Source organism: Caretta caretta, chromosome 10, assembly GCF_965140235.1.
Source record: "Caretta caretta isolate rCarCar2 chromosome 10, rCarCar1.hap1, whole genome shotgun sequence".
Classification (NCBI taxonomy): domain Eukaryota; kingdom Metazoa; phylum Chordata; order Testudines; family Cheloniidae; genus Caretta; species Caretta caretta.
The window spans coordinates 68,885,409-68,898,446 of NC_134215.1; the positions used below are offsets into that span (position 1 = coordinate 68,885,409).

At 40.9% G+C, this 13,038-nt stretch overlaps 1 protein-coding gene across 2 annotated transcripts in view; it reads right to left on the minus strand.

Annotated features, from left to right (window-relative positions):
* Positions 1-789: 789 nt before the first annotated feature.
* Positions 790-13,038, minus strand: part of CEMIP (cell migration inducing hyaluronidase 1) — a 144,164-nt gene continuing 131,915 nt past the window's right edge. For both annotated transcript variants that reach the window (XM_048865765.2, XM_048865764.2), the window contains exons 26-29: positions 12,781-12,867; positions 12,295-12,452; positions 7,689-7,789; positions 790-5,578 (exon numbers count right to left, since the gene is read on the minus strand). In XM_048865765.2, the coding sequence (XP_048721722.2) occupies positions 5,451-5,578; positions 7,689-7,789; positions 12,295-12,452; positions 12,781-12,867 (474 nt within the window). In that variant the 3' untranslated portion in view covers positions 790-5,450. The remainder of the gene's footprint in view (positions 5,579-7,688; positions 7,790-12,294; positions 12,453-12,780; positions 12,868-13,038) is intronic.

Below are 13,038 nucleotides of genomic sequence, written 5' to 3' on the forward strand. Positions count from 1 at the left end.
AGAAGAGAACAGTCCTCTACTGCTACTCATTGTTCAGTTAGCTCACGTGGCAGAGGATAGTGCTGTAGCTTTAAAAAAGCCCATACCTGCTGGTGGCACATGTGGCAGTCAGTATCGTTCTCCATGATGATTTTAAGTTTTTAAAAAAACATAGGGGATTACAATAGTCACCATCAAGTTTATCTTAACATGTTGCATTTTTTTCCTCAGCAGAAGTCTTATGGCTTCAGTGTTGCCTTTGATCTCATCTTCAATTTGTTGCATGTAACCGATTTGGAGATTTCACACAGATCATTGATGTCAACCAGGAGTGAGTTTGTAGCTGCCTTGCCTGAATCGCTTACGAGGATGATACCATGTCCTTTAAAATGCTAATTACTATCATGAGACTTGGATGTGTGCTTGGATGTTGGAAATACTGATTTCCTGCCACCAAAATCTCATTTTAGGAATGCTGCCTTTTAGAGAGACAGTTTGTTTGGCTCAACCCCACAATGGAAAATGTAACAAGCGAATATAATGATTGCCCTGATTATCAGAACCTCATAGGGATACATGGCTACTTATGAAAAAAATAAAACCAGGACTTTTTTTCTGCTGTATACTCACACACATTTCATGAATGTAAAAAATAATTGTCACCTAAAGTACCCTAGGTGCAGGTTAACAGCTCTTCTAGAACAAGCAAACAGCATGGTGTGAACAAACAGGCACACAGTCAAAAAGATATGTAAACAAATACCAGTTCACTGCCATAAAGTTATAATGAAGAGTACAAGAGACAGTAACAATTTGGCATTGAATATTTATTCTGATAAACCTTTTTGTATTCCAAACTACTACATATTAATTCTGTTGTAAGCAAAAACTTTTGGAATGAATCTTCCAAAAGCTTCTGTCAGCATAAACTAGACAGTCAATGCATTGCCACATTCTGTGGACATAACTTTCAAGTGCAAAGCAGATTATCTGAAAAGACATATTTCCAACCTCCTTAACAGCTTGGACAATGCTAAAATCCAGTAACAGGTCTTCAAATCTCTGCAAATTTAGTTCTCATAGTGCCTTTGTAATAAATAAATAGAAAATATATCTTTTTCATTTTGAAGTCTATAGGAAAATGTACAAAACACTATACATCTAATTCCGAAAAAGGACCAGCTATTTCGGCAACAGGTAAAACAAGCATTTGAACTGATGCACCCCCACCCCAAAATTGCTCTAATGACGACAACTGTATATGTAGGCTAATGTAAAAATATTTGCAGCAATTAAACCTTATAGACAGGATATTTGCAGTTTGTGAATGGACAGTTTAAAGAATGTACAAGCTACAAGGAGTCAGTCAACTCACTACTTGCAGAGGAACACATGTACAACTTCTAGAATCCACAAATATTTAAAAAATGATATATCAGAACTATTGGTTGGTGATATTAGGCCAAATTCTACCATCAGTTCCATGCACTTAACTCCCATTGAGTCAATGGGAGCTGCTTGCATTTCAGGAGAGAATCTGGCCTATTACGCCATGCCATGTTCTCTGTCTAGGCTTAACAAGTTGCAGTGATCCTATCCTAAGTATTTACAGAGTAAGATCCATCCCCTTCCCCCAGAATAGGCTCATGTGACTAATCCTTGCATGACAGAACAAAATGGACTTTTTTTTTCCTGGATAAGATGTGATTTAAAAAACAAGCATATTTCCTAGAGCCAAGTCTTATGATTTCACCCTGAGAATTCCAAAAATTTTGAAAATTAGAAGCTACACTTCAGTACAAATGCAACTTGCCTTTTTGTATTAGTTAAACAAAGTACTCAACTCCTGCTCCATTGGGTTTGATTGTACTGAGTCTACAGGTGCTTAGCTCCTCCAATATAAAGACCTAGTCGGCTAGAATAGCAAAGGGCAAAAACAGGATGTTTTTGAAAAACCAAATCCAAACCCAGAGGTGTTTTGATCCTGGTTCCTCTCCTAAAACCTTCAGATTTTTTTTTCTGGTCTTGGCCCATTTCTAGTATTTTTCATTCATTGTATCGTACGTATGATCTGCTAATACAGAGCAATAGATGCAGTTGTACCTACAGGACAGCCTCGATTATGGGAATGTTGTGGAGGACACTGAATCCATTCAGATAGCCAGGGTTCTGACTAATCAAGGATTTTTAAATGTAATTACTAGACCTAAGGGATAGGATCCTGTTTTGGCTAACAGGGAGTTTCAGATAAATGAGATTTGTATAATCGAGGTTGAACTGTAAGTGAGACTAATCTTTTTTAAGGAATAGTTGTGATCTGGGGGGTGGAAAGGACCCAAATCATCATAAGACATTGGCAGAGAAATGTATATTGCTTGAGAGCTATGCCCTTTCACATTGCATCCAGTGGAATTGGCCCAAATGGCACGAATGGTTTAGAGAGGACATTCCTTTGCTTGAATGAGAAATCCTTCATTAATAGACTGTAAAGAAGCCAGGGAAAAGGAAAGTAACCCTGGATCCTTTTAAAAAAGGCAACACTTGAAATTCCGCTAATGGAAAACAGTATATAAAAACAGTATAGAAAAAAGCAATTCCAGTTTTAAAACCCAGGAAGGGCTGGAGAGGCACATACCTACAGCAGAGCCTGAACATCACTCATAACTGACTCACACAGCAACCTGGTCTGAAAACAGTGCCAGAAAGGTCTTGTGGAATTCAACAGCTGCACAGTGACAGCATGAGCAATGACACACAGATTCATGGCTGCTTCATTCCAATCCAGAGCTGACACTTTAGATACAGTGAAAAAAAGAGACACTCGGAAAAAAAGACGACGACCGATTTAAAAAGAAACCAACAATGGTTTTCCGGGGGGTAGTGGAGGGGAGGGAAACATAGCTGCTCTGGCATAGGGACAATTTGCCTATTTCAAGAAGCCACTTTTTTTTCGGAAAGTTACCCGAATAACAGAAGCCACTTGAGACACCTGCATGACATCTTTGGGAAACACACAGCAGTTCATCATGTGCATTTCTGAACAATATACAGTGTTTTTATAAGGTTAAGATAAATTTCCCAGCTTAATGAAGTGTGCTGGCAAGCAGCTCTGGTGTATGCTCAGCTTAGCTCATCATCCATTTTTTAAAACTTAGAATGTTATGTTTTGAAGGAAAGGGGGCAGAAAATGTGCAAGATTACATTATCTGGGGAGGAGGGGTGTCTTCTGGGAAGCACAATTGAATCCTCACCCTTGATTAGGGATGGAGTAAGATGACTCCCCAGCATTCCCTGCCTAGGAGCGAGAGACCCAAGTGTGGATCCTCTCGGTAGCGTGTCATGTAGGCACAACCAGTCCATTGGGCTGGCCCTGAAGATTTATATTTGAAGGAATGTGTGGGAAAGTCTGAGTAAGTGTGTAGTCCTTGGCTGTCAGGTCTTTTCCACCAGTCTGTGGCTGCTTGCCTGGGAAAAAACACAGAATCATGACAACAGCTATTTAAAAGCATAACCATGGGAATGCCAGTTGTTGGTTATGGGATTGATCAGAAATAGTAGGTTTCATTATGACCATATTTGGTTTGCACATGTGACCTTAAGAGCACCCCAATGCCAGAAGACAAGGGGTGCCCTGGTTTCTAGTTGTGAGCCTCCACTGGCCTAACCAGTTCAGTGTACCCCAATTTACTGTATCTACAAGGTGCCATGTAAGATGATATGGGCAAACTGGTAACAAGTTGGCCATTAATATTATTGCTGGTGCATGGATGCACGATGTATGAAAACGTATAAATGTGTGCTGGAAATATGTTCTTAAAACATGCTTGGCAGGTAGGGCATAAGTCACCCCACCTTTGACAAAGGAACATAGTCCCAGCCTGCACAAATGTGTCTCCAATGTCAATTGAGCCAAGAGAGACAATGGAAGTACATTTACAAAAAAGGTAAACAAAGCCATCAAACTAGTGAGTTGAGGAAATAGCCACTTAACTATCATGACGGGAGGAGGAGACTGCAAAAATGAACATGGTCTCAGCTCCTGAACATGGACACAGCAAGCTGAGCCCTCAAGCGGGCTTCCTGACTTTGAAAACAAAGATAAAACTTTGAGGAGATAAGCAGAGAGAAAAAGTCTTTTTGGCATCCTTCATCTGAAGAGATGAAGAAATGAAGTGCTTTGAGCTCTGTGTTGGTTCGGGGCTAAGAACTGGGCAGCCATGCTGGAAGAACAACCATGGTGAGAAAACTACTTTGAACAAGAGACTCTAGTTTAAGCTAGGTTTTAGTCTTAGAAGGGTATTTTTCCTTTTGTTTGTAGCCATTTCGGTCCCAGTTCTGTCTACTTGGTATCACTTCAATATCACTTCCTTGTTAATAAACTTAATCTTGTTTTAGTACACCACCATCTCAGTGCAGCGTTTCAAACTGACGAGTAAAATCCTCCACCACACTAACAGGCTGGTGCTGCATACGGTTTTGCCAAAGGAGTAACAAACTTGATAAGGTTTGGTGAATGCTACAGAGAGAGGGGCTGAGCACTGCAGGGGAGACTGTTTTGAGTAGGCTCAGGACAGAAGAGGCTCTTGGTGTCCCTCTGCAAGGAGTAATCAAGCAGGTGGAAGCCAGGGTGAGATCACTGAGCTCTGTGCAGGCTGCTGGTGTCAGAGTTCTGAGCCACAGCTGCATAGCACAGAAGCACCCAGGGTTACAGGGCAGGTGGTGACAACCCCTTCTTGGTCTGAGTGAACCCCAAAGCATTACAATGTGTTAAATCACTCCTATGCCATTTCTTTCCCCACTATGTACCATCAGCTGAAATGTGATAACTCCCCTGTGGTTCAGCATGTACAATTTAGTCTCAGGATTCTGCAGCAGTTTGACAGAATAGTGCAGAAGGTTTCAAATAAATTCTCATTGTTTGACCATGTTTTGCAGCTTTTAGATACTGACTATAATTTATGATTTCTGATCCAAATTTTCAGCCAGTCTCTGAATTTGCATTCCTGGTTTTGTGCGAGCAGCTGATTGCACTCTCAAAAACAGCAGAGTGTGGATGCAATCAGTCCCATGGGAAAATTCCGAGCCTTGTATGGCAATTAGATTTAACATTCATACTCGAGAGGCTCACAAGAGATGTAGAGGCAGAACATGACCAGGCCATGTAAAAGGCACTGACACCCTTCCACCCACTATTTGAAAACAGTTTTGCCCCAGATATTAGCTTAGAAAATAAAGGTAAATCTGGTATCAGCAAGCAGATCAATAGGGCAGGATCAAACAAGATGTGCAGCACAAGGAATGCTGTTTGTCACATGTGGCCATCTACCCACTTGCAATAAAGCTTTCTTCATGTACAGCAACAAAGAAATGCTACATCTCTGGAGAGCTGTGGCATGGTGCCTATTGTGAGCAGTCAGTAGTCCTTTTCTATTGGGGCAGTGCTAACAGCAGGAAGGCAAAGCATGGTGTCCTCATAATTTCATTTTCTTCACCACAGGGATTGGCACAACTTGATAGATTTTAGCTGCATCCTCCTCGGTGATCAGTTTCACCCAAACTGGTCGAAAGCTGCCTTTGAATCCGACAAAAGCCATTTTATCTGAAAACCAACAGCAATAAATTGTAGTGCAGCTAACTGCAAACAAGTGGAAGTACTTTAGATTCCAAGGTCAGAGGAAACAATTGAGATCATTTAGTCTGGCCTCCTCTATAACACAGGCCATAGAACACCACCAGAATAATTCCTACAGCAGATCTTGTAGAAAAACATCCAACCTTGATTTTAAAAATGTCAGTGATGGAGAATCCACCATGACCTTTAGTAAATTGTTCCAATGGTTAATTACTCTCATTAAATGTATGCCTTATTTCCAATTTGCATTTGTCTAGTTTCAACTTCCAGCCATTGGATAGTGTTATACCTTTCTCTGCTAGACTGAGGAGCTCATTGTTAAATATTTGTTCCCCATGTAGATACTTCTAGCCTGTAACCAAGTCACCCCTTAAACTTCTCTTTGTTTTCATGCCACTCACACACATGCAAACTTCATGGAGCTAACCACTATGCACTCTACCTGTGTTAAAGAGGGTGCTCTGGCTCTAAAATTTTCTGTTGTACTTGTTGGATGTTTGTAAGGTCATACTCTGCTGTGTGTCATGTGAGCTATTATCAGTTAATTAATTAATGCAGAGAAGAACACCACAGTGTTGAAAGGTCCTGTTTTTGACATTTTCCAAATAAAATGGTTCAACATTTAGCTTTGAAACAATCCTTTGTTTCACATTTTGTATGAAATTATGTGTTATAATCTAATACACATTTTGAAAGTCAGAATCAAAATGAATGGCTCAAAATATCACTTTTCAGAATTGTCCTTTGCAGAGAATTTTGAAATTTTTAGTTTTCATTCCTATCTTAAACAAAGGCAAATTTGAAAATCTTGAAATTCTTTGCAAAACAAAACTTCTGTCCTCCACACAGCTCTGCTCACAATGACTTGTTTTAGCCAAAACAACATGGTAAATTTGGTTCTTGATAAACTGGAACCTCACAATTAGGTCGAAACCAATTGGACTCTTCCTCGGTCTGCAGATGCACTCTGATCTTTTTGAACCATCTTGTATGTAATGGTTCTGGCTGGAGACTCCACTTTCAGCTCTTACTGGTTCCTTTATCTCAAAGAAAATACTTGCTAAAGTTACAGTAGCTTCCAATGGTAAACTCTCTGGGGTTGGTGCGCACCTTGATGCAATGTAAATACGTGCAATTCCAGAGCAGATATCGATCAACAGTTTTTCAATGACAATATTATATAGTCACTTACAGACACATTGGATGCTGGGGCTAGGTGTGGTAGTTTGAATATGATTTCTCTCTGAACCAATGGTCCTCTTAAAGGAAATCATTAGTGGAATCAGAGGACTAGAGAAGTTAGAGATGGCTCTGGCACCTCTTTTCCATCTCCCATGAAGTAAGTTCTCTACTTTCTCTAAAACTATGTCATTACTTTTGGGAACAGCCTTTAGCAATGGTCATTGCTGTGACAGTGTGCAGAGACGTATTGCCTTAGAAAGGATGTACTTTCAGGAGGGAACTCAAAGCAATTCTGTGTTAATCGTAGCACTGTACGCACAGAATATTGTTAGGTAGATAGGGAAGGAGTAGGCACGCGCAAGCAAAGCAGGGGAAAGTTTGGAGGATTAAATAAGCCTTTGTTTAAAATAGTTGTTTAGTATTGCTGATACTTGGCACTCTGGTTTAACAGTTTGGATGTTTAGGAGACCCCTGGACACACTCAGATGGTCTTTAATTTGGTGTTTTCACTCCCCACCGCTTGGAAGAGTGCTATCTGGGCACTTTTTCCAAGAAGGGAACCAAAATGCACTGCCTTCTCTATAGCTGCTGTGGATGCCATCTTAGCATCCATGCAGCACCAGGATATTGTAAGAGTGTGGCTTCTCCTTATGCCATATCCCCCAATGATAGATATCACAGTGAGCCTGGGTGACAGGAATCCTGAGGTCTTTCCCAAACTGTCCTCAAGGAGGGAGGTCTGCATCTCTCTCACCAACACGAGTCCAGTTGAGAAGCACAGTGCCCACTCATTTGTGCAAGGTCAGTTTACTAGCAGGAGTTGATATATTAAAGGTTTTTAACTTGTCAGGTAAACAAATCAAAAGTTTGTATTTACGTTTTTAAAATTCCTTACCTTTTAACTTAAAACCCTTCTCAACTCCAAGTTTTTCCAGTACTTTAGTCCAAGGTCCTTTTGAAATGAATCTGCCTTTGGATGCCATCACCACTATAGAACTAAAGAAAACAAAGCCATTTATAAACAAATGAATAGTTAAACCTTTATCACTTGTCTGATTTAAACATTGGTGTCTGCCATCAGTGTGACACCAATGCGAACCAGGTCATCGATGTTCTCCAATGACTTAGCCACATATTCACTTTTCCATATATGCAAAATCAATTAGGAAGCATATTTAATTTGCTCATTTTACACTGAGTTTCTAGAGCGGTTTATATTTTCAAAATCAGCATTTCTATCACATGCCACTCAGTGAGTGGAATGTACTTCATCTGGGATGCACTAAGCAATTCTCAATTAACTCTTTGTTTTCATATCAGCAACAGACTAAATCTCAAATAAATTCACCTCTCTGGAATCTGTGCAGAGGGTCTGACAATTTTCCTTCTCTTTGACTGCACGTTTGATGCAAAGTGCATTATTAGTGTCCTTATAAATAGTATGTGTCTTCCAAAAGTCCTGGGGTGCTTTATAAACTCAGACTGAAGTACAAATGATGTATGGCTCAGGGATCAGATCATTTTACCTATCACAAATCTGCAGCGATCTCTGGGGCAAAATTCAGCAACTGTCTAAGCAACACTATAAAATAGGTTAGGGCAGAAGGTGAAGAAAAATCCCCTATCACATTGAACCTGGAAGGGGCATTCTGTAGACAGAACCATCCAAGCTGAAGTATAGGCAGGTTAATGAGATTAGCACCCCTATTCTTCTGCAAGGTGCCCAGACCTCTCCAGTGATTGCACCAAGAAATCCTGACCCGATTGAAGAAAATGGGAGTGACTTCAATGAGGCACAGATGCAGCCCCATTGTGTTACAGTAGTACAAACTGTCACTATAATTAGCCACCCAAGAATTCCTTGTTTTCCAGATATTACTACATAGAATGCAACTGCTGTGCCGCTGAATGGACTAGCTACATCTTAACATAACAATTCCATTAAAATCCATTGTAATGGGATAATGGCAATATAGCAATTCCAAGGAAAAACCAGGAACAAAAGGGTTAATAGTCACTAAGGCCTGATCTCCACCTAAAACTTGAAAAATTCACACTATTGAGAGATGTAGTTAAGCCAACCTAAGCCCTGGTGTAGACACTGCTGGAAGAATTCTTCCATCAACCTAGCTACCATCTCTCAAGTGGGTGGATTAATTACAGCAATGTAAAAACCTCTTCCATCACTGTAGAAAGTGTCTACACTACAGTGCATCATACCTGTGCCATTGTAGTATAGACAAACCTTTAGTCTGTTTTTAGCTTAAACCTCAGATGTTACGTTTAATACTTGCACTGTTAGAAAACTAATTGGGTTTACAGCATGTATTTAGTTACATTCTTGATCGGATATTAGATTTTTTTTCTTTCACTTTACTAAAAAATCATTTATTTCAGCTAAGCCTTTCCTGTCTTGGAGCTTTCAAAAAATAGCTTCGACTTGTTCCATCTATTTGCTTTGGGAAACTCATCACAAAAGTATGAACATACACAAAATATGACACTTGACCTGCAGTAAATTCCTAGAGTGAACTAATAGGCTCTGTCATTCCAGGAAAAAAAAACTATTAAAAATGTATAATTCAAACAGACTCATCACAGCAGACCCCATTTTTCTTTCCTGGATAAATGGTATGTTTAACAGCTATAGCTGAAATGTCTGGCCATTTCCAGAAAGCAGGTAGGAGAATGGAGTAAAGGGCTAAGAGAACATTTCAGAAGAGCAGGAGAATAATCCAAGGTTACTACCCTATGCAAAATTAGGATCTGTGAGGTGCTAGTTGCTCTTCACTCCTATTGACTTCCATGGAAATTGAGGGCTCAGCAGGTCCAAAGATCATGTTCATAGACCTTGCCCCCCGCCCACAGTTGTACTGCTTTAATTTAATCCTGGGGGAATTCTGCACCACTGCACATGCACAGAATTCATGTCCCCTGCAGATTTCTTTGCTTCCCCGCAGAAAAATGACTTTCTGACAGAGAAGCAAAGGGAAGCTACAAAAACAGTCACACACAACTCCCTAGCAACCCAGGTACAACATTTCAGGCACGCAGAGCAGCTGGCGGAGAGGTAAATCACTGTGGGGCTGGGGATACTCCAGCCAGTGGCTCCTACCCTGAGCCAGAATTAGCTGCTAGTCCTGGCTGGGCTGAAGGCAGGAGAGGATGGGACTTCCTCTTCCCCTGCAAGGAGTGGCTTGGGCTGTGTCAGACCCACCCCCAGAAACCTCCCCCCAGCTGCAGGAAGCTCAGCATCCTCCCCTGCTTCCTCCCCACATCACTCCTCAGCTGTGGGGGGAGGGGAGCTGCTCCCCCATCCACCCAACCTCCCATACTGAGAGACCCCTGCCAAGCCTCACCCGGTACATCTACAACCCCCCTAGCCCTCCATACCCGAACCCCACGCCACTGAACCTCAACCCCTGCATCTGGAGCCCCCCTGAACCCAGACCCCTGCCCCCACACCCAGACCACCCCCACTGAGTTCCCTGTACTCAAACCCCAACACTGATACCCCACCCCCTGCATTACCCTGAGCCCCCACATCCAGACTCCCACCCCACTGACAGCCAACTAGCTGCACCCAGACCCCCATCCCACCAAGCCCCACTCCCCCAGAAGTCAGAAACTCCTGTTGAGACCCCCACACCCAGACCCCTCTGCTGAACCCCAACTACCTTCACCTGGAAGCCTCTGAAGAGTCCCATTGCCCCTGCACCCGGAACCCCACAAACGAGCCTCTGTGGGGAAAACACCACAGTGGCCCAAAACAGTAGCCTTTAATTTCAGATACTACACAAAAACGAGGAGGTTAGTTAAACAGAAATTAAAAGGTAGAGCACCAAAAGTAAAATCCCTGCAAGCTGCATAGAAACTTTTTAAAGACACCATAATAGAGGCTCAACTTAAATGTATACCCCAAATTAAAAAAAACAAAGCAAGAGAACCAAAAAAGAGCCACAGTCGCTAAACAAAGTAAGAGAAGCAGTGAGAGGCAAAAAGGCATCCTTTAAAAAGTGTAAGTTAAATCTTAGTGAGGAAAATAGAAAGGAGCATAAACTCTGGCAAATTAAGTATAAAAATATAATTAGGAAGGCCAAAAGAATTTGAAGAACAGCTATCTAAGGACTCAAAAAGTAATAGCAAAAAATTTTTAAGTACATCAGAAGCAGGAAGCCTGCTAAACAACCAGTGGGGCCACTGGATAATCAAGATGCTAAAAGAGCACTCAAGGACAATAAGGTCATTGTGGAGAAACTAAATGAATTCTTTGCATTGGTCTTCATGGTTGAGGATGTGAGGGAAATTCCCAAACCTGAGTCACTCTTTTTAGGTGACAGATCTGAGGAACTGTCCCAGATTGTTCCAAAACCTCCTCTAAGGACACCTCAGATTCATAAACTAAACAGTAGTGAGTCACCAGGACTAGATGGTATTCATCCAAGAGTTCTGATGGCACTCAAATGTGAAACTGCAGAATTACTAACTGTAGTCTGTAACCTATCATTTAAATCAGCTTCTGTACCAAATGATTGGAGGATAGCTAATGTGACACCAATTTTTAAAAAGGGCTCCAGAGGTGATCCTGGCAATTACAGGCCAATAAGCTTGACTTCAGTACTGGCAAACTGGTTGAAACTATAGTAAAGAACAAAATTGTCAGACACATAGATGAACATAACTTGTTGGGGAAGAGACAACATGGTTTTTGTAAAGGGAAATCATGCCTCACCAATCTACTAGAATTCTTTGAGGGGGTCAAAAAGTATGTAAACAAGGGGGATCCAGTGGATACAGTGTACTTAGATTTTCAGACCTACTTTGACAAGATCCCTCACCAATGGCTCTTAAGCAAAGTAAGGTGTCATGGGATAAGAGGGAAGGTTCTCTCATGGATCAGTAACTTGATAAAAGGTAAGAATAAATGCCTCTGACAACAATTACATGTATTAATACTCTACAAACCAATATGAGCAGAGAAGACAATCCTTAATTTAAGAAGCATTGATATGGTTTCTATTAGTATTTCAGGCTGGCTAGACTACTGTGCTCCAGGATACAGCTGCTCAGAACATGTGTTTGGTACTCAGTCTAGTTTCATTGCTCTGGATCTCTGGCTAGCATGCTTACAGAAATCAAAACACACTGCACGTGTGTTTAGGGATGGAACACATGCACATAGCATGCATATAGTTCTCATCAGATGCCACTGATAAAATAACAGATTACTCCGGCAATATGAAAACAGATTAGGAGCACTGTGGTGTAGGAACTGATCATGAATATTTTTTTCACAGGTTTACCGTGCATGCCTTAGAGCTACTTTGAAACTCAGCATTTGGATTCTGATGAGGTTGATACTGAACCATGTCATGGAACAGGACAATTAAGATTTTGTAACTCTAAGCCATATCACGTGACCTGGGCTAAGAAAAGGGCTCAGTGTTTCAGCAACACTCCTGTGTGCTAAAGTTTTATTACACACTGGATTACTCACTCACTTGTTTTTGATGTTGGTGACATAATTGTCTATCTGCGTTGGGATTCCCTGTAGAATAGGGTTTTTGAAACTTATTTGGTCAACAATTTTTCCATGCTTCCCATCAATCACAACTACTTGGATACCATCATCAGTGAGGAAAAACTTCTTACTATCAACCTGCAGAAAAGAAAAAACTCTTGATGTGCCAAAGAAATCCAAGTTCATAACAGTTAACTGTACAAAGCTTCATGATCGTGGCATGGCAGCATTGAACTGCCCTTTGCTTCAAGGAATAGGATTCCCTATCTCCTACCTTGGATCAACTTGAATCTTTGCCTATTATGTTGTAGTACTACTCATTTCCATAAGAGACATAGCCTGAATGAACCTAATTCCTAATAACCATCAGTGGTAGTTTTCTCAGTAAATTCTGGGTGAAACCCCAGAATCTTAACCTATGTATTTTTAAAAGTCCAACAAATGTGGTTGAGAAGGAACCGCTTACCTCAATGTATGCAAAGTCATCCCTGAGGTGGAAGTATCTGGTCTTGAAGGTTTCTACTTTCAGCTCTAGGAAATGGTCCTTATTCTTCTGCTCAAAAATAGAAAACTGTGTTTACCACTTTTGTACGTTCCCCAAATGCTATTTATTTTAAACCAAGAGCTTCCTAGCAGTTTAATCAACAATAAAAAAGTACCTAATATGTTGACACTTGCCAAATTACATTGTTTAAGAAAGCTGGGAAAAATCTTAACCTCTGAG